General features: G+C 59.7%; 1 protein-coding gene across 4 annotated transcripts in view; it reads right to left on the bottom strand.

Annotated features, from left to right (window-relative positions):
• Positions 1–760: 760 nt before the first annotated feature.
• The window catches only part of DAGLA (diacylglycerol lipase alpha), a 67,214-nt gene continuing 47,691 nt past the window's right edge, over positions 761–20,283 (bottom strand). For all 4 annotated transcript variants that reach the window (XM_003909724.5, XM_009185874.3, XM_009185872.4 and 1 more), the window contains 14 exons: positions 19,917–20,051; positions 18,886–18,963; positions 16,439–16,563; positions 12,889–13,042; positions 12,250–12,333; positions 12,078–12,155; positions 11,553–11,633; positions 10,558–10,700; positions 10,128–10,196; positions 9,675–9,747; positions 8,221–8,417; positions 7,309–7,438; positions 6,558–6,745; positions 761–4,224 (listed from right to left, as the gene is read on the bottom strand). In XM_003909724.5, coding sequence (XP_003909773.1) covers positions 3,267–4,224; positions 6,558–6,745; positions 7,309–7,438; positions 8,221–8,417; positions 9,675–9,747; positions 10,128–10,196; positions 10,558–10,700; positions 11,553–11,633; positions 12,078–12,155; positions 12,250–12,333; positions 12,889–13,042; positions 16,439–16,563; positions 18,886–18,963; positions 19,917–20,051 — 2,493 coding nt within the window. In that variant the 3' untranslated portion in view covers positions 761–3,266. The remainder of the gene's footprint in view (positions 4,225–6,557; positions 6,746–7,308; positions 7,439–8,220; positions 8,418–9,674; positions 9,748–10,127; positions 10,197–10,557; positions 10,701–11,552; positions 11,634–12,077; positions 12,156–12,249; positions 12,334–12,888; positions 13,043–16,438; positions 16,564–18,885; positions 18,964–19,916; positions 20,052–20,283) is intronic.

Below are 20,283 nucleotides of genomic sequence, written 5' to 3'. Positions count from 1 at the left end.
CCTGGCCAGGTGTTTTGTGCCCTCTTAGGAAAGCCCTCAGCAAAGACGTCTGGTGGGCCCTGCATTTCAGTGCTGTCCCACTGGGATCTCCCACCCCTGCCTGCCCTAGCTGTCTGCATTGTTGGGGAGGGAGGTGGGCATGGTCAGACCAGCCCAGTCCCCCAATCGCTGGCTCAGCAGTCTTGGCCAGCTTATCCTCTCTGAGCCTCAGACCCCTCAGGGAGGAAGGGGTGGCCAGCAAGCTATATCTTTCCAGGCTGCAGTATGAACGTGCACCCGCTGGCACATCTCTCACACAGGCAGGACTCCGCAAGTGGCTGCCCTCATTCACAGGGGGCTTCGAGGGTCTTCTACTCCCTCTCTGCAACTCAAAGTGTGGCCCTGGGCCAGGGCACTGGCCGAGCAGGAGCAGGTTAGAAATCTATACCTGGGCTCCATCCTGGACCACTGAACCCGCACCTGCATTTAGCAAGCGCCCCAGTGAGTCATGAGCACCGTGAACTCTGAGAAGCAAAGCTCTAACCCAGTACAGACAAAGGGCTGAACCTGAACCACCCAAACACACCTTGCATCTTGGGGTGAAACGGGCTCTGGTCCCAAGGAATCTGTTTCCCCCTTCGGCCTTCTGTTCCATCCAAGGAACAGTGGCAGAGGCCCTCCTGGCCCCCTGCCCCATGCCCACCCCCTGCTCTGCTGCAACCTCAACATCAAGTTTCTACACAGTCCCCACCTGAAGCAAAGACATTCGAGGCAGCCAGCGTGCTTCTACATCCGGTTTATACACAGCTCTATACAATATACAGAAACCTTTATATACAGATATATTTATAGAATAAGCTATATTAATTTCTCTTCTTTTTACAATATTAGTTTGGATCTTTCATACATTAAGTACAAAAAAAGTCTGGGGAGAATGGCACGTAAAGTGCATGAGGGTCTGTGGGGCCCGGCTGCTCGCTACTGATTGCATATGGAGTCGCCTAGGCCCCTGGGTGGACAGGCCCGCATACTTGTGCTGCAGGTCTGGGGATGGAGTGGGGGTCGGTCTGAGCCGAACCGGGCTGAGGGGGGTGGCTCAGATCCCCCAGTGTGGTATGGGGTGGAGGAGGGAGACGTGCAGCAGGCCCATCCTTCAGGGGCAAGGTGGATAGGAGGCAGATTAGGGGTGGGCTGCCCCTGGGTGCCCAGGACTAAGCCCAAGCCTGCCCCAGCCCCAAGCCTGAAGGTGTGGCTGCAGCCTTGGGGGTGGGGGGTCTGTCCCTGATGGCTCAGTCCTGGGGTGGGCGACATGCCCACATTAGAGGTCCCAGGACCCACCCTGGCAGAGGAGGAATTAAAAGACCAGACATCAAGTCTCTCCCTGTGACTGGCCGGGGTACTTGTCAGATCTTTCCTCTGAGAGTCTATCTTGTTTGCTAAACTCTCAAGAGCCACTGATTTTCTCTTGTTTCTGTGCTGGGCTGAAGCTATGCCTCAGCAGGGCCAGGGTGTCCTTGAGTCTGGTGAAGGTGGGAGTTACACAGGATGAGAGGAGGCCCAGCTCCCTCTGTCAGGGTGGGCAGGGGTTCCCAGGACAGCCATCCGGGCCAGTCCCAGCTGTGTGGGGAGCCGGGGGCCAGCATTCAGGCCCCCAGGTACCAGTGATCATGAGATGGGGGGCTCTTCGTCAGGGGAGCCTAGGCCACTCAGGGAGGCTGCAGGCGGGGCCAGAGTGGGAGGGACCATGCCACCGCAGAATGAAGGCACGAGCAGGCGGTCAGCCGTGCAGTCAGCGCCTTGGTACACACCAGTTTTCCAAACCAGGGGTCAGAGCAGCAGGCGCGATAGGAACAGATGGTGTCTAAAGCTGAGCTTGTCCCTGCAGCCCTGCCTCGAAGGCCCCATCATGCTCCCTGACCATTTCCTTGGCAGGCTGGGAGGGACAGCAGGCAGGCAGGGCAGGTAGGGTGGGCGGCCCCAGCAGCCCCTTCCTCAGGAACGGTGCACACTCATGCACATGCACACGCGCTGACACTAGCATGCACACCCTCCCACCCCGCTTCTGGAGAAACACCGGGTCGCTACCTCCCTAACTGCTTCCCAAACCCAGCAGGGAAGGAACCCCTATGGGGACCTCAGGCTAAACCAGGACTGCTCCCAGCCCTAGGCCCCTCCCTGGGCAGTAGACAGAGGTCTCCAACCAATGCCCACCATACCCCACTCTTGGCCCCACCTCCTAACAACATGACATTGAGAGTGGGAGGAAGGAAGGCCTGCTCCCAAGAGGGTGCCCAGGCCAGCGAGGAGGGAAAGCTGAGGGGGACCAGGGTGTGATGGTTCCAGATCCCCGGGCCCAGAGCTGCCTAGGCATGGTGGGGGTGACACCAAGGGGTCAGGTGGGGCCCTCAGAGGAAGGGAGCTCTCGGTGCCTTCCTTCTGCCCAGGGCACTGACTCTGCAGCTGGGGTGGTCACAGCAGTGCCCACCACCCTTTGGGTGGCCAGGATCCTTGGGGGTAGAAGGTAAGCCAGGAAGCAGCCAGCAGGCAGGGCAGGCCTGGGTGCCCAGGACCCATGAGCAGAGGAGGCAGCATGAGAGGCACAAGGCAGAGAAGGGGCGGCCCTGACCCCACCCTCCTCTGGCCCCTCCAGGCCCCTGGCTGCCTTGGGCCCTGCGCGGAGGAGGGCTACTGAACACGAGTGGGCAGGGGGCTTGCAAGCCCAGAACACGTCCTGGGCCAAGCCCAGCAGCTTCTGTAAACATGTACAGCACTGCAGGCCACCTTGGCAGGGGCACCCCAGGGGGCTGGCCAGCAGGCACCAGATCTGGGGGGTGGCCAGGGCAGATGCCAGCCTGGACCACAGATGAGAATACATGTGTGCGGGACACTGCTCTCCCCCCGGCCCCCGGCCCCTGGGAGAGCAGCCAGCAGGCAGTGATGGGAGGCAGCTTGCCCATGGCCTGTCCTGGAGCAGGGGGTGCCAGAATGCCCCCATGGAGGCCAGTCAGGCTAAGTGTGGCCCACCCAGCAGGCTGCCCAGGCTCCTCCCCACTCCACACCCTTTCCCATCTTTCCCCATCTGCGGGGCCAGATCCCAGCCACCTTGGCTCTGGGGGTCCTAAGCTGAGGTAGGGATGCGGACCCCCAGCTCAGCAGCGATGCCTGTGCCTGAAGCTAAACTGCCCCTGCGGGGTCTGTCCTCAAAGCTGCCTGGCAGGGGACAGGCACCAGGTGCCCACGGGGCCACCTGCTCCTGCCTGGGCCCGGCTGGCCACACAACAAGGGTGCTAGCGTGCTGAGATGACCAGCTCATCTTGCTTGGCGGGGCTGGCTCCGTGGCCAGTGGGGGTAGAAGTCCGGATCTTGTCAGCTGCCAGGCATTCCTGGCTACTGAGGCCCGTGGGCGTCAGGTCCATGAGCTCACCCGAGGAGCTGAGCGGGAAGGAGGGCGAGAGCGAGATGCCCGAGGAGGGGTCGGCCGAGCCGGCAAAGAGCCGTGGGGGCTTGGGCACCAAGTTGGGCTCAAACTGGGCACGGAGCAGGATCTCTTGCTGGCTGGGGGACTTGGGGCCCTCGGCATAGTCGCTGGTGGGACTCTCAGGCACCACCATGCAGTAGAGGTCCTGGAAGGAGCTGCTCTTGCTGTCCAGGTTGAAGAGGCTGTCGATAAACTCGGCGAATTCCAGCACCTGAGGACTGGGCGAGTCCCCCAGGCGCCCGTTGTGCAGCGCCAGCTCCCCGCGGGAGGCCAGTCCGCCACCCCCACCCCCAACCTCTTCCTCATCATTGGCCGAGGCACTGGGGGGCCGCTCAGGAGTGACGCCCCCGCTGCCCAGGGCCACCTCCAGGGGCTGCGTGTCCTGCGAGTGCTTGGACAGGCTGTCAGCCGCCAGCAGCTCGGTGCGCGAGCTCAGGGATGGGTTTTCCTCAGGGATGGCAGGGTCAATGTAGAAGAGGTGGCCTTCATCACGCTCCAGCACAGCGTGGAGGCTGGGCGAGCCTCGGATGCTGCGGAAGCCCGAGGAGCGGCGCGAGTCGAAGCTGTACAGGGACTCAGTGTCCGAGAGGCTCTCCATGGTGGCCAGTGGTGCCCGCCGGGCCTGGAGCTCTGCTGCCAGCCGCTCCTGGGTGGACAGCAGCAGCAGCTCCACCGGGTCCTGGCGGGCTGCCGCTGCCGCAACCACCGGCGACAGCAGCCGTCCCTCTGAGAAGCCCTCCAGGCTCATCTCAGACTGGGACTTGCTCCTGCAGAGGGAGGGGAGAGCAGGGGGTATGAGACTCAGAAGGGAGAGGAGACTGAATTCCAGCTCCCTGGCTAAAAAGAACTTGCAGGGAATAAAGGGTACAGTTAATTTAGCAGTTGTTGATGGTTTGGGGCAGGGAATGCTTATTTTTTTATTTTTATTTTTGAGACGGAGTCGCGCTGTCACTCAGGCTGGAGTGTAATAGTGCAATCTCAGCTCACTGCAACCTCCGCCTCCCAGGCAGGTTCAAGCGATTCTCCTGTCTCAGCCTCCTGAGTAGATGGGATCACAGGCATGCGCCACCACGTCCGGCTAATTTTTATATTTTTAGTAGAGACGGGAGTTTCACCACATTGGCCAGGCTGGTCTTGAACTCCTGACCTCAGGCGATCCACCCACTTTGGCCTCCCAAAGTGCTGGGATTATAGGCGTGAGCCACCGCGCCTGGCCAGGAATGATTACTTTTTAAAAACAACTCACAAGAATCCAAGATAGAAGACAAAATAGTTGATGCTGGGTTGAGCCATGGTGGGGGGTCCCTAAGGGGCTAAGGCCCTGCTGGCAGCACTAGGACTTCAGGAGTGCCGCTGGGGTTCTCTGCACCAGAACTCCTGTCATTGTACCGATGCGAGAATGAGGCTCCAAGAGACTGGCTGCTCCAGGTCACTCATGAGGCCACAGTGGAATGAGAGAGACAGTGGGAGGGAGGGAAGGAGGGAAGGAAGGACAGAGGGCAGCAGGGAGGAGACAGGGAAGGGAGAGAGCCCTGCCCAGAGCTGCCCGACTGGTTCCGTGCCAATCTCAGAGCCAGCACCCCTGGGTGCCACTCCCAGGGATCTCATCACTTCCTTCCTCATCCGGGTCTCCTCCTGGTCTCTCCCATGGGCTGCAGGCCTCTGCTGGGTGGGGAGCCTGGGGCTCCACAGACCAGCCTGCAGGGAGTGAGTGATGAGGCAGGAAGTGAGTGGCTTGCAGCAGTCACTGCAGCCGGAAATGGACACTGGCTCCTTCATCTGGTTGTGCAGCTGCCACAGGAAATGCACAAATGGCAGGGAGAGACGTCCAGGTGTCCCTACCAAGGGCCAGGAAGCAGCCTCTTGACCAGATCTGTGACCAAGCAGGCAGGGTCTATGTGGGAAGGTCCTAGAAAGGCAGGACAATCCTCCCCTGGAAGGACTACCACTTAAGAGCCTTGCAACCCTCAAAGAGTGTGTGAATAGGAAGGGTGCTGTGGCCCGCACGTGCGCGCCCCTGTGAGCATGTGTGTGTGCCCCTGCATGTGTGCACGCCCCTGTGAGCATGTGTGTGTGCCCCTGCATGTGTGCACGCCCCTGTGAGCACGTGTGCATGCCCCTGTGAGCATGTGTGCACACTCCTGTATGTGTGCACACCCCTGTAAGCACGTGTACATGCCCCTGTGAGCACGTGTGCACGCCCCTGTGAGCATGTGTGCACGCCCCTGTATGTGTGCACACCTCTGTTCATGTGTATGACTGTGTAGACCAGATGTCTGTGTATGTCAGCTGGCCTGTGTGTCTGGGTCTGCGCACGGGTGTATTCATGCATTTCCATGAGTGGCTGCCTGTCCACGTGTGTCCTTGTATATGTGTCTCCACCTTTGTCTTGGTGTCTTGTACATGTGCATGTCTACAGGGGGTAGCATGTGTAATTATAACTAATAATGTATGTGTGTAAGCTTCGATACAAATATGGAAGTAAATGCGTGTCCATCTGTTTGGGTCTAAGTGTGAAAGAGTGAATCTGTGCAGGCCAGGCACGGTGGCTCATGCCTGTAATCCCAGCACTTTGGGAGGCTGAGGCAGGCGGATCACCTGAGGTCAGGAGTTTGAGACCAGCCTGGCCAACATGGTGAAACCCCATCTCTACTAAAAATACAAAAATTAGCTGGGCGTGGTGGCAGGTGCCTGTAATCCCAGCTATGTGGGAGGCTGAGGCAGGAGAATCGCTTGAACCCAGGAGGCAGAAGTGGCAGTGAGCCAAGATTGCGCCACTGCACTCCAGCCTGGGGGAGAAGAGCGAGACTTCATCTCATAAAAAAAAAAGGAAAAAGAAAAAAAGAGAGAATCTGTGCTTTTGTGGCCCAGGGTTTGTGGGTCTGTGTGCCTCCCCTGGCCCATGTGGGATTCAGGGACAGCAGGCTGGGGGACAGTTGGAGCACAGCAAGAGCTCTGGAGCACAGAGCGGGAGTTTGACCCCTCCTGGGCACGTGTGCAGAGCTGAGCCCAGTGCATGCACAAAATGCACATGCACACAAGTTTATGTGCTCTGAACCACACTCACCCTGGGGTGGGGCTGCGAGTAGCCAAGGCTCACCTGACGCTGCTGTTGCGGTGGTCTGCAGTTGGCAGCTCCAGGGCGAGGCCAGCGGGCATGGGTGGCCCCGTGGGGAGTGGCTGCTGCTGGAAGATGAGCTCAGGAGTTAGGTCCACCTCGGTAGGGCTCACCATGACCTTGGCAGCAGAAAGCAGAGCGGTCTTCCCCTTATTGTAGTTCTCCAGCACCTGAGGACAGGACAGAGGAGGCTGGTGGTGGGACACCAGGCCCCATTCTGGGGCCAATGTGGAGCCAGGGCCCAGGCCTCTCAGGCTAAGCAGAGCCTCATGGAGTCACCTGGGTCCCACTCTCCTCCTCCCGAGGGCACCACTCCCCAAGGCCTGAGACTTGCCCATCTGGTCACAACTTGCCCCACAGCCCAGCGAGTGCTCCTGCCCTGCCTGCCTTCAGCCTTTCCGCAGACAGGGAGTGGCTGTGGCTGTCGCTGCTTGCCCATGCATCTGTTAAGTGCCAGGTGGCCTTCAGGGCCTCTGAGCTGAGCCTGCCTAAGGGACAGGCCCCTGGGAGTCTCCTTATCTCCTCCCCACCATGGGGCAACGTGGTGATGTGGAGAGAGCCAGGGGTGTGAGGTTGAAGTATTTGAGTGGGGCTTTCTGGCCCAGCTACCTACTTCTCTGAGCCCCAGCACCCATGTCTGTAAAATGGGGCAGTGATCCGACGGTGCTTACGGGGTTCTGATGGGGTGACAGTGCCTTGTTCCCTGGTGACACCCTGCTGGGAACTGCCTCACCTTGTTGAGCCCCTCCATGACCACATAGGGCAGGTGCTCGTGCAGCATGGCTGGCGAGATGATCACCTCATTGAAGGCCTTGTTGTCGCCCCAGATGGCGAAGTACGTGGGCTCCTCCTGCTCACAGCAGCTGAGAGGAACGTGGGCAGAGGGGAGTTAAGGATAGGGTGGTGGCCTGGCCCTCAGCTCCTGGCTCTGCTCTCTGCCCTGCTCAGCAGGGCTGGTATGGTTTGGAGGCCCCTGGCCTGCCTGGCAGCAGGGCTCTGTTCCCCGGCCTGGCTCCTGCCCTGCCCTCAGCCTGGGAAAGGCTGACCTTGAGCCTCAGCCATGGTCCCTCCACAGCCTTCGACCAGCTTTTGGCCTGGGTCACACCCGTTCCACCTGCTGCAGGGCCCAGCTCACCAGCTTTGTGTCAGGCGAGGAAGCGGACCCTGGAGGGAGGAGCCAGAGCCCAGCTGTCTGAAGGAGCGCAGTGGGAAAGGTCTGCCCACTTGCCTGCTCCTGTTCTCTTTCCTGGCGCGGCCCCCACCTCGCTCACAGCTGTCTTCGAGGAATCCCCTTGATGAAGCCAAGTGACAACTGAGGTGTGAGCTGGCCAGGGCCTAAGGGGTGAGCCCTCCAGGGCACCTACTTTTAAATGGACCATGAGTGGGGAGAGTTGCCCTGGGGGACACCAGGGAAGGGCTGACACTGGAGGCGAAGCCAAACTATGGAGAGAGACGCCTGCAGTCCTGCTCAGAGCTGGCCTTTTGTTCCATTTCCAGAGCCCGATGCTGGGGAAATCCTGCCATGGAAGCCCTGGGCCATCTTCTCCCAGCCCCCACCCCCAGCCCCGAGAGGTGACTAAGCCAAGGCCGGCCCTGCCCTCCAAGGCCGCTACCCCCTGCAGCAGCAGACCCTGGCAGAACCTACCAGCACTGCTCCGCAGGGTGGTTGTGGACCACGTGGATGATGCGGCCAGGCGGGTAGAGTGGAGTGCTGGCTGAGAGGGCGATAGTTAGATCGCTGGGGTGGGTCCAGAGCCGCGTGCTGGCCAGGGTGGTCACCTCTACCTCCTCGGGCAGTTCCGACTTGGGGATGCATTTGGTGGCCCCCACGATGATCCGCCACTGTGTGGGGTGGAGTGGGAGAGATGGGGACAGAGCTAAGTGGCACTGGTTGGGGGGCAGGGGCAGGGGGACTGAGAAGGAGGGCTCAGCAGGTGAGAGGTGGGTGGTGAGATGGCAAAGGGGCAGGGGAAGGGCAGTGGCCGGAGCATTAAAGGTCGGTGCCCACCTGAAGAGGCAGTGGCTGAGGTGCACGGTGGCCAGACGGCCAATAAGGTGCCAGGGACAGATGACATGGAATTGTTGAATTTCAGGGCTGGCAAGGGGCTGGAAGCCCAGCCAACCCCTAATCTAGTAGATGGGGAGACAGGCCCAGTGAGGGGAAGGGACTTATTCTGGGTCACTCCGCAAGTCCAAGACAAAACACGCCCTGGAGTTGAGTCCAGCTGGACCTGCCAGGCCTGGCCTGACGAAAGCCCAGGACTAATCTGGTGGCAGCAGTTCCACCTCCCCAGAACCAGGCTCCTCCAGGCAGGCACAGTCCCACAAAGCTTTGCTGCCCTGCTCACCGCCTGGCACCTGGTACCTGGCCCAGGGCCCTGCCTGCCACAGGGTCTAGGGCACCAAAGCTGGGAACGGTCCAGACGGGGCTGAGACGGTGAATGGGCGGAGGGCTCGCCCAGGGCAGGGGGTGGGGGGCAGGGGCCGAGGAGGGGTGACTACACAGAGGACCCTCTCCTCCTGCGCCTGGCCTGCTTCAGTGTGCCTGGCCACCACATCCCCACCCCCACCTGGCCAACCCGCCCGCCAGTGTCCTCCAGAGACCTGATGCGGATTAGGAAGGGCTGACCCTCTCCCCTTGGCCACAGCAGAAAATGAGAACAAACTGTACCCAAATCCTCTCCACAGGTCATTCCCAGCCCTCTCTGAGCCTGGGGAATCTCAGTCTTCAGCAGAGGCCTTTCCTCACCGCTCAAAGTCTCCAGATCACTTTCTCCTGACTGTGGGCAGCTCCCAGTTCTGTGTGATGGAAGCCTCTCGGTTCCCATCCTGATTCTGTTCTAACTTGTTATCTGAGCAAATGCAAGTCCCTCCCACTCTGGGTCTCAGTTTCCCTATCTGCACAATGACAGGGGTTGTATGGGTTGAGCCTAGGGAATGCTGAGGGTCTGACATCCTAAAGTTCCCATGACACCAGCCACACCCTGCCCTGGCCTCCCATGGCAGGGCCTTTTGTGCTTTGTCCCAAGAAACCAGTGGGGGTCAAGGGCAGGGACAGATGAGGCTGCACAGAAGCAGGGTGCCCAGGCGGGGGCTCACTTTGGGCTTGGTGCTTCGCTGCAGGACGTCCAGGAGCTGTCTGCGGAAGCCTTCCAGCTGGGAGAGGCCAATCCTGGAGAGGGAGCGAGACAGGGCCGTCAGCCAGGCCTGGTCAGGGGCTACGAGAGGTACAGGGCGAGGGGCGGAGGAGCAGGCACACGCCTAGCCCCTGGAACAAGAAGACACATCAGCCAGGGTCATGGGGTGGAGAGGCATCCACAGAGCAGCTCCCCAGAGCAGAGCCGAGGAGTGGAAGGACAGGCAGGGAGGGCACCAGCACGTGCGTTCACCTGGGCTTCTCACCACTGGGCAACTAAGGGTGGGGAGGGGCATGGAGTCCCTTGAGAGACAGGAATCGGAGTGAGAGAGACACAGGGGCTAGGGGGTGGGTAGAGGCCTGGAGGAGAGAGGAACAGCCTGGCAAGGGACCGTGGAGTCGGGGGAAGGACTCACCTGGGGACGAGGTCTTTGCCCAGAACCACAGCAGTCACGAACTCCTTGGAATACTCCATCGCATCCTCACTGCAAGGGAAGCCGAAGCAGAAGCTAAGGCCAAGGGGGAGGGGTGGTGGCGTTCTGGAATCGGGGGGCCCAGCCACGAGCAAGCCCTGTTCTTGCACTCCTGGGTTGGCTCCCGGGGAGCTGGCTGGTGGCAGGCTGGGCTGCCTGCCCCCTACGCTGTCTTTCCCGCTGGTAAGGCTTTGCTGGTAGATCCTGGGGGGCGCACGGCATTTCAGAGCCCCCACCCTCCACTCTCCAAGCCACTCCCAGACCTCCATGTGACTAGAAGTCAGACTCCCAGTCCAGCCCCTAGTACCAGCCAACCCTCAGGCTCCACTGGTCCCAACTGCCCCAGCCAATTCTGAGGCCCCAGATGGCTCACCTCAGCAGGCCCCCTGGTGGGGAGTAGGCAAAGCACTTGAGGGTTGGGTACTGTGGGCGCAGAAGGAAGGAGAGGATGGCAGCGGTGCCCGCACCCAGGGAGTGGCCCACCACAATCAGGCCGTAGTGTTTGGTTCCGCGGCCCTGGAGACCGAGAGAAGCCTGAGAGCCCTGCCCCGCTGCCTGCCAAGTGACTGTCTTAGCCAACCCAAGGGAGGCAGAGGGTCTTCCCACCTTCCCAGAGTCCTGGGATCATGTCTGTGCTGTGTGAATGCTGGGGCACAGAGAACCAAGCTAGGTCCCCACAGAGCAACTGCTTAGGCTGACTGTTCTAATAAACTCTTACTTATGCTTCCAAACCTTGCTCAGAGGTTACATCCTTAGGGAAGCTCTCCTGATTTTCCAGGAGTGGCTCGCTCCCTCTAGTCATTGCATCTGTACCTGGGATGGAGTTTTTTTATCACTACAGTGATTACTCTGCTATAAACATGTGGTTACCTGACCCCACCTCTCTACCATTTCACTACTAGACTGAAGTCGCCTGAGGCCAGAGCCTGCTTTGCTTTGGAAAGGGCAGCTGGTGGCACCTCAGGAGCTACCTGCACAGACCGTGGCCAGTGGGCAGGACTCAGTTCCCGCCCCTCCCTCAGTTCCCCACTTCTCTCTGCTCTGTATTTTGAGCCTCTCCATGTTTCCTTCTGACAAATGATTCTGCAGCTATGAAGCTTAAAAGCCGCCTGCCCTGAATCATCTTTGTGCTGCTGGTGTCTGGCATGAATCAGGTGCCCAATGACTGTAGGTGGGGCGGAGCAGGACGCCCACGGGACCTGGCACAAAAGAGGAGGGGTTGGGAGCCAGGCTCGAAGAGGTTGCAGGAGCCTGGCTTGTGTGGGAGGTGCGAGGCTCCATCACCCATCCATCCTCTCCTCTCTCTGCTGCCTTGGAGGAGGGGGACCCAGGTGTGACAAGGGCTTGGTGTCATGGAAAATGCCTCACCAGGTCTCGCCCAAAGGCCTGGGAGAGGACCATCTCCTGCTCCAGTTTCTTCTTGATGTACTCAGCTGAGAGGACCATTCCCTGGGTGGGCAGGAACAGAAGCAGGTGTTGGTGGGAGGCCTCCCAGTGACCAGCAAACCCACAGTGACCTGCAGCTCAGGAACTCCGCCCCATCCATTTTTCCCTTTGGGCCTCGTGACAGCCCGGCTGGCAGACACGCTGACCGTGTCACTTCCATTTCACAGGTGGGAACTGAGGCTCAGAGGGGCGGTGTGGCTAATGAAGCTGCTATGATCACTTCCCAGCTGCCTCTCAGGCTCTTCCATGGACGGGCTCTGGGCTGGGCAGGGCAGTGGGGGTCGCAGCAGAGGGCCGCATGGGCCTTCCAGACTAATCCATGCCTCTCTGACCAATCTCTTCCAGTGAGCCCAGCAGGCAGGGAGGAGCCCCCAACAATACACGCCTCTGCATGCTGGCAGGAGAGGAAAGAAGCCCAGGGGCTCTGGGGTCCATGATGTGGGGTACCTTGTGGCCTAGCCAGGTGCCGTGGTGCCCCTCCACGGGGAGGCGCTCAGCGTCACCCGTCAGGTCAGTCAGGGCATCCTTGGGGAGAGAGGAGACAGGTGAGGGGTGGGCTAAAGAGGATAGGAAGAGGGAGGCAGGCACCCCCGGGGGCTGGGAGCCACGGGCAGCGTACCTTGGGGGACAGGGTCCCCCGGATACTGATCACCACCTTCTTCTTGTCATGGTCCACCGCCACGTAGAAGGGCGTTTCGTAGACCTAGGAGGCGGGCAGCTCGTGAGCCTGAGCGGCCCCGGTGGGGCCAGACTCGGGGAAAGTGACCTAGGCAGGTCTCCTTCCCGGCCAGGAACTCTGGCTCCACCAGCCACGGGGCCTCTGCCGCTGGAAAGGCTGAGGGGCTCCCAGGGTCACTGGGGATCTCCTCCCGACCCCAGTCACAGGCCTGCCCTGCCCTCCCAGCTCCTTGCTGGCTCTGGCAGCCCTGAGTGCCACCACTTGCCCCTCAGTCCAGGTGATGTCTGCCCCTCCCTGCTTCTGCCCTCACTTCCTTTCCCCAAAGGGCTAGGGCCCGGCAACCCAAACACTGGGTGTGGGGTTGATGTCAGATTTCCCAGCCCCAGAGGTGGTGCAGGTAGGCCAGGGTTCGGGGAGGAGGGGGCCACCTCTGGTCTGCCCAGCTAGGGATGCCTGGAAGCTGCAGCCAGCCAGTGCCAGCCAAGCAAGGGCTCCTGCTGGCCTGGAAGGACAGCCTCAGCACCCTAGGCCCTCAGCTGCCTGCTCCAGACACCAGGCTCCCGCCCTGCCTGGCCTCACCGCATCGTGGCAGGAGGTATAGACGATGTCCACCGCAGTCATGTTCTCATCCAGGAAGTGGCGCCGGATGGCAATGGCGTTACAGCCACAGCAGTTGTCTTCCTCGATGGTGACTCCAGGGGCGAACCGCGGCCTCGCAGGACACAGGCAACACCTGGGGTAGGGTGACAGAGAGTTCAGGGCCAGGGAGTCCCTGAGGGAACAACTGTCTCCTGCCACCGTCCCTGGAACCAGTTCCAGTTGGGCGTTCAGCCCCACTGCCTCTCCCAAATCACCCTTGCTAAGTCCTGGTGACCCCCACGTCACCAAATCCACTGGACACTCTTAGCCTTCCTCTTAACTGAGCTCTTGGCAGCACCTGACCCTGTGGGCCCTTCCCTCTCCCCACCTGGCTGGGGCCCCCTCCCCTCTGGGATCTCCCCTCTGGGCAGGGCCTACTCAGCGATGCCCCCAACACTGAGGTCCTGGGGTCCCTCTGGGGGCACTGGCTCCTCCATGCACTCATGCAGTCTTGTGTTTTAGACACCATCTGCATGCTCAGGAATCCATCCCAGGCCTGCCCCAACCCCCAGATGCTTCCATCCAATGGCCTAGCCAACACCTCCCTCGGAGGCCTGACAACCTGCCAGCTCCCAAACCCCTTCCCTGCTTGTGTACCCCAACACTCCTGAGGTCTTCCCAAGGCCCCTTGGTTGCTTGGCCTCTGGCTTGCAGCTGTCTGTGGCTCCTCAGCCCTCACCCCCACGGCCATGCTACTCGGTCAGTACACGTGCTCGGCTTCCCTTCACTCAGAGCGGGACTCCAGGCGTTCCCTCACCTCCCCTACCCCCGCCCTGGAAGCTCTGCCTGGGACTGCCATAGTGGCCTTGACTGGCCTCCTTGCACTTGCCGCTATGCTCTCAGCTCAGCAACAGAGTGGCCCTTTTAAGAGAAGTCGAGCCACATCATTTTCTTTTTAAGACCCTACAGCAACACCCTGTGTACCCCACCTGGCCCTGGTCTCTCTGATCTGCCGCCGGCATGTTCAGCAGCACCTGAGACAGCATGGCCTGGCCCTTGCTCCTCTGGGCCTCTGTTCAAACGTCCTGTCACAGTGAGGTCTCTCCTGCTACCTCATCTAACAGCGAGGGCTCCCCAGGCCCCCAGGCACCTGGCTTCATGTGGGTCCAAAGCACCCATCTGCTCCACCATGTGCCCTATTCGCCTTGTCTATGTGCTGTCCACCTCCCTGCTGGGCAGTGATCACCACAGAGAGGTCCACGGCTGTATCCCCAGCACCCAAACAGTGCCAGGCACACAGTAGCCTCCCCTGTGAGGATGAGGCAGCCTGGGAGCTGGGCACCCGACTAGGTGCAGCTGCGCCTCAGGCCACCAGAGGGAGCCAGCACCCAATGGCTAGGGCACCAGGCGCTGGAGCCCACGTGACTGGGCCTGCCAGCTGTCACGGGATGACAGCTGAGATTTTATTAAGAAGCTTGGATTCTGGCGATGCTGGGAGGTTTGTCTTCACTTGGAACATCACCTGAGTGACTATTACACACTTTCCAATGGGGAGAGGATTCGCTGAGAAATCCACAGTGTTTGCGGAGGGGACAACCCCAATGTACAATGGGACAGCATGGTCCCCCCCACTGCAGGTCAAGTGGTGGCGGGCCAGGGTCTAGGGGCTGAGCTCCTGTGCTCGGCAGCTGTTCCCTCTTCAACCTCAGCTGAGCATGAAGCTGTAACAGTGTGGCCTTTGGAGACTGGAAGCTTGAGTTTGAACCCTTGCGGTGTCACTTCCTGACTGCAAGGGCCTGGAGGTCATTCAGCCATTCTAAGCTTCAGTTTCCTCTTCTGTAAGAGCAGGTGCTGACAGCTACTTCACAAGGCTGGTGTGAGATCAAGGGTCCAAGATGCAGAAATGGTCTGGCCTATTATAAGTTCTTAATAACGGGTGGCTCCTCCCTTCTCTGGTGACAGGGCTGCCTCTGAGTCAGTGATCTGCAGGCCAGGGGGACCAGTCAGGGGAGCAGGGCCAGCACCCTGGAAGGCAGGGCCCTGGGGCTCATCCAGGGCAGGGCTGGGGCCCAGCCAGAAGCAGGCCTGGCTTGCTGTGCTCTGCATGGGCTGAGAACTGCTGCCAGGGGAGAGGCCTGGGCCTGAGGCAGATGGGCAGCCCTTCTCCCTCTGGCCAGGCTGCTATGGACAGGCTGGGGCACTGAAAAGGACACTGGACTCTGGCCTCCTCCTACCACCCTGGGCTGCAGGCCTGCCTCTCTCAGCCCCACAGGTACCTGGTTCTTCCAGGCAGGGGCCTGGCTGGGCCCTCATGAGTCTAGGGACTCTGCTCTCTCTGCAGCACTAAGGCACCTAATGCAGATACCAGCATCCCTCCTGTCTGCAGAGCACCAAAGAGCCCTGCCTGCCAGTGACGCCCTGGGTTCTGAAACACCCTATGGGCAGGCAGGACAGATACCACCTGTTACAATTTAGGAAACTGAGGCTCCAAGAGATGTCCTCACACTGCCAGCGAGTAATGGAGCCTGGTGCTCATTTTGAGAAGTTCTCTGCCATCGCTGGGACTCCCAGGGATGCAGGCAAGAATGCCAGGCACGTGCAGCTGACAAAGATGGGAAGTGGGCATGAGGTGATCTAGTCCTCTCTGATCAGTTGCTGGAGGGATGATGAGATTCGGCCCCGAGAGCCACTCAGCTTTCTGAGGACAGGGAGGGCATTGCAGAGTAGGTGTGGCTGCTGTGGGTCCCAAGGGCAGAGGTGTCAAGGAAAGAAGCTGCTGCCCAGAATGCCAGTCTTTCCAGAACGGGAGCCCAGGGAGCTGTCCTCCTTCTTCCTGGCATGAGCTGAGGGCGGAGACACCCAGGACAGGGAGGGGTTCCTCCTGGAGCAGGTGCCCTTCTCTGGCCCACTTAGGAAAGCAGAGTCCACCCAGTCCCCAGGCGGTGGGCTGAGGGCGGAGCCAGGCTGCAGGCCAGGTCTGGGGCTAAGGCCTTTCCCAGATCCCTACGAAGAAGGTTGGAGCCTTTAAGTAACAGGCCTTCTTGGTGCCTTTCCAGAGACCTCTATGGATGGGGCCTCCCTACCAGGAAAGTCCTTTCTTCTAGAAAGGCAGAGCACATGAGGGGAGCTGAGAGAAGGGAAGATGTGGGCAGAAGGGAATGGCTGAGGGGGCAGAGAGAGAACGCCAGAAGGGGAGGGAAGGCAGCAGTATGGGTGTTATGCAATATCTCATCTAGCCCTCTCCAAAAAATTCCACGAGGTATGTATCAACATCTTCACTTCGCAGATAAAGAAACCAAGGCTCAAAGAGGTAGACCCACTTGCCCAAGGCTGCAAGTGACAACATCTGGATTCAAACCCATAACTGTGTGACTCCGAAGCCCACAACTTCACTGCTCAGGGATAACACAGAACTAGAAAGGCTGAGGCCCACAGAGGTGCAGAAAAGAAGCCATTCAGGGCAAAGCAGCGGGTGCAGCCCCTTAGCCCTTCCTCACATACCACCCAGGAGGAGAGGCGCAATCGCCGGGAGACGGGACGGGGTACTCACGAGCAAGACCGAGCCAGCTGGCAGAGGCCGCAGGCGGGCTTCCGCATCAGGTACATGGGCCACCCATAGGCAGCCAGGGCAAAGAGCATGTAGTAGCAGACCTCTTTGTAGCGGAGCATCTCTTGCTAGAAGAGAGGAGGCAGAGGGCAGTCACCTCCTGCCCTTCCCGCCTGCAGCCTCAGGGCCCAGCAGTTCCCAGGGTGGGAGACTGCAGACCCACCCCCAGGCAGGGAGGCGCTGCTGGTCCCCTGCTGAGGTGTGGGGGCCAGGCCGTGGAGGAAGGCCACTCCTCCAGGCGATAATTGCATTTCCCTAATTATCTCCATGCAACCAGAACACAAATCCTCAGAGATCTGTCCTGTTGCTCCAGTCTCAGAATTAATGATTTGGGGACAGAAAATCACTTGGTCCATTTCCTTGCCTGTTTTCCAGAGAAGGGAAGAGTTGAGGGGTGTGAGGAGTAATCCCCCCAACTCAGCAATCAGTGCTGGGAAAATGTAGCCCTGAGAGGCCCCGGCCCTCTAGCTGGGCGGGGTGTGTGGGCCTTGAGCAACAGGGCAGCCACGCTGGGCCAGGAGACCAATCACCAAATCTCTGGCCCTCCTGTTCTTTGACTGCAAATATCGAGAGCCTTCAACTTGACTCAGCCAGCTGCAGGTTCCCAGGGCTCCGGGCAGGGGCTGCGGTGGTGGGAGATTGGGATCTCTCCGGAGAAAGGCGCCAGTTTGAAAGTCAGTGTGTCTGAGGCCCGGCGGCCACTGTTGACACTGAGGAGGTTATTGGCTGCTGGGGTGGAGGGAGGAAGAGGCAGGGGTGTCCCAGCAAAGTGTCTGCCAGCTTCCAGTCTTTCCCGAGTGCCCCAGGCACTGAGAGAGGGAATTAGTCACCTTGTAAAAGTTAAGGAGGGTGATTAGTCACCTTGTGAAGTGAAATAGGTAGCACCTTGATCAGGGCCCGGAGGGGTGGAAACATCCCTGGCCAGCTCAGCTGCTCTTCAGGAACGAGAGTGGGAAGGAGGTAATTATCCTCTCCCTGTCGGGAGCTCCCGGCAGCCCTGGGGATGGGGTGGACCCTGGCAGCCTCTGCCAGGTGGCAGGTGTGACCCTGGCACCTCAATGGGAGTCACTTGATGGGAGTCACAGCTGTCTGCCCTGCCCGCTCCCTGTGAGGAGTGGGAGGCAGAGGGTGGTGAGAATACCCAGGACAGAGCCTGGCAAGCAGAAATGGGCTGGTTTGGGGCACCTACTATGGATATGGCTGTTTTCAGAGAGGATACAAATGCCTGCTTTAGTGGGGAGTAGGGACAGGCAGGGAGGACTGAGGCTTTTCTAGAGGATTGAGTGTTGGGGGCTTTTTTCCTCTTTTTAAGGGACAGTGCAGCTGGAGTGCAGTGGCAATCGTAGCTCACTGCAGCCCTGATCTCCTGGGCTCAAGCAATCCTCCTACCTCAGTATCCCAAGTAGCTGGGGTCACAGGCATGTGCCACCATGCTTGGCTATTTTTATTTTTTATTTATTTATTTATTTTTACAGAGACAGGGTCTCACTATGTGGCCCAGGCTGGTCTCAAACTCCTGGCCTCAAGCAATCCTCCCACTTTGGCCTCCCCAAGTGCTAGGATTGCAGGTGCAAGACAGCACATGTGGCCTAAAGGACTGAGACTTCTAAGAGACGGAATCCTTTCCATTAGCATCCTGGCTGGCACTGAGGTTTCCTGGCACTGTGATGGGAATGGCTCGCATCCTCTCAGCACAGCTCTGGTAGAAGGTGTGCCCCGCGTCATTTCACAGATACAGGATCAGGCTCAGAGGTGATGAGGGGCCTACTGGAGGTCGCAGAGACAGGCATCAGAGCAGATGCATGCTCCAATCGTTTGCTTCCTAAGGCAGGGCCTGTTTCTCCCGGCTGCCAGCTGTGGTTTCAGCCTGGGCTGTACTAGGCCCTGGGCTGTGCTGGGCCCTGGCCTGTGCTGGGCCCTGGGCTGTGCTGGGCCCTGGGCTGGGGCCCTCCCACCATGGTACTGGCACCACCTTTCCCTATAACACACTGAATTTCTACGAAAGACGATTGAGAAAAGGTTCCACTATAAAAAAGCTCGGAGACCCAAGTACTACGCCCCTTGTGTTTCATAACAGCAGCAGGAGCAGCAAAAATCCTAGCAGCTCACCCTGGTGAAGCACTCTGTCATCTCAAGAGGCCAGGACCAAACACTTCTGAACTTGGTAAAGGAATTCAGGGGATTTGTTTGTAGAATCGGTGTGAGGTGGGTGGTTCTCGTGAAGGGCATGATCTGAGCAGAGAGGCTCTCCGGAGAGCCTGGAGGAGGGGGACAGGGCGGGGGCAATGTGGCTGGCACTGCGAGGGCAGCTGGGAGGAGTTTGCTTAGGTCATTGTGGCAGAGTGCGAGGGATGGGGATGGGGTGGGGTAAGAGCTGATCTCTGACTCACCGAATTCTTGAGGTCGAGGTACTTGGTGTTTCTGGTCACCGGCATCCCAGACAGGAAGGCCAAGATGTCATTGTTTGCCTGTAAGACAGGCAGGTGAAGAGGGACAATCACTGGCCCAGGCCCGGCTGCACGGCCGGGAAAGGGTGCCCAGGCCCTGATGTCCACCTGCTTCCCAAAGGCCAAGAAGCCCAAAGGGCATGCAGCTTCTAGTTCTTCCAGGATTCAGCCACTTTTCCAAAATCTGAGGCATCCCCATATTTCCAGATGCTCCCCTTCTACCCAAAACACCAAGCCCCTGAGGACGTTCCTGGCCCACAGCAGGGGGAAGGTATTTTGTATGAGACACTGAGAAACCCTAACTGGGGTTGGTGTGCTGGGGGGAATGTGGGGTGGGCAGAGCAGCCATGTAGAAGACCAACTCGGGAGCTCACAGCATCCACTAAGCCTGCGGTTAGAAGTCCTTTGAGAGGCCGGGCGCGGTGGCTCAAGCCTGTAATCCCAGCACTTTGGGAGGCCGAGACGGGCGGATCACTAGGTCAGGAGATCGAGACCATCCTGGCTAACACGATGAAACCCCGTCTCTACTAAAAAATACAAAAAATTAGCCGGGCGAGGTGGCGGGCGCCTGTAGTCCCAGCTACTCAGGAGGCTGAGGCAGAAGAATGGCCTAAACCTGGGAGGCGGAGCTTGCAGTGAGCTGAGATCCGGCCACTGCACTCCAGCCTGGGGACAGAGCGAGACTCCGTCTCAAAAAAAAAAAAAAAAAGAAGTCCTTTGAGAGCCAGCCCCAGAGGCAGCCATGCATGGCCCGGAAAGTCCCTTGAATAGTAGTCACGGAAAGCCTGGCCAAAGGATAAGCTCAGGAAGGCAGGGGGAGCCAGAGGAAAAGGTGACCTCCAGGGTGCAAGAGGGTGCATGGTCACTGGGGAGCGGCATGGGAGCCGAGTCCTCTGCTGCAGGGGCCGCAGGGAAGGGGCTTGGAAGGAGGGTGGTGTGGAGAGGTGCCCTGGAGAGGGCCTGGCAGTGCTCACCTCGTCCAGCACGGCATTGCGCTTGGCCCGCTGCCGCTGCCGGAGCAGCACCAGGCCAGCAATGATGTCGGACGGCACAATGTCAAGGTCCCGGAAGAACTCCGCAAAGAGGTAGGCAATTTCTGAGTAGGCATCCTATGAGGTCCAGAAAGGCAGGAGGCAGTGGCAGGGGAGCAGGAGAGAGGACGAGAGGCCAGGAGTAAATCCCCCAGGACTGGGACGCTGCAGAAGCAGGTGTCTGCTCGGGGATCCCCTGGGCAGGTTCTCCCTGGCACCTCCACAGCGCCTGCTGAGCCTGACCCCATGCGGCCCTGTGCGCCTGTGACCCTGAGGGCCCTGCCCAGGGCTCTGGGCTCCTAGACCTGGC

The sequence above is a fragment of the Papio anubis genome, chromosome 12 (genome assembly GCF_008728515.1).
Source record: "Papio anubis isolate 15944 chromosome 12, Panubis1.0, whole genome shotgun sequence".
NCBI classification, from domain to species: domain Eukaryota; kingdom Metazoa; phylum Chordata; class Mammalia; order Primates; family Cercopithecidae; genus Papio; species Papio anubis.
This window is presented reverse-complemented; position numbering and strand designations above follow the sequence as displayed.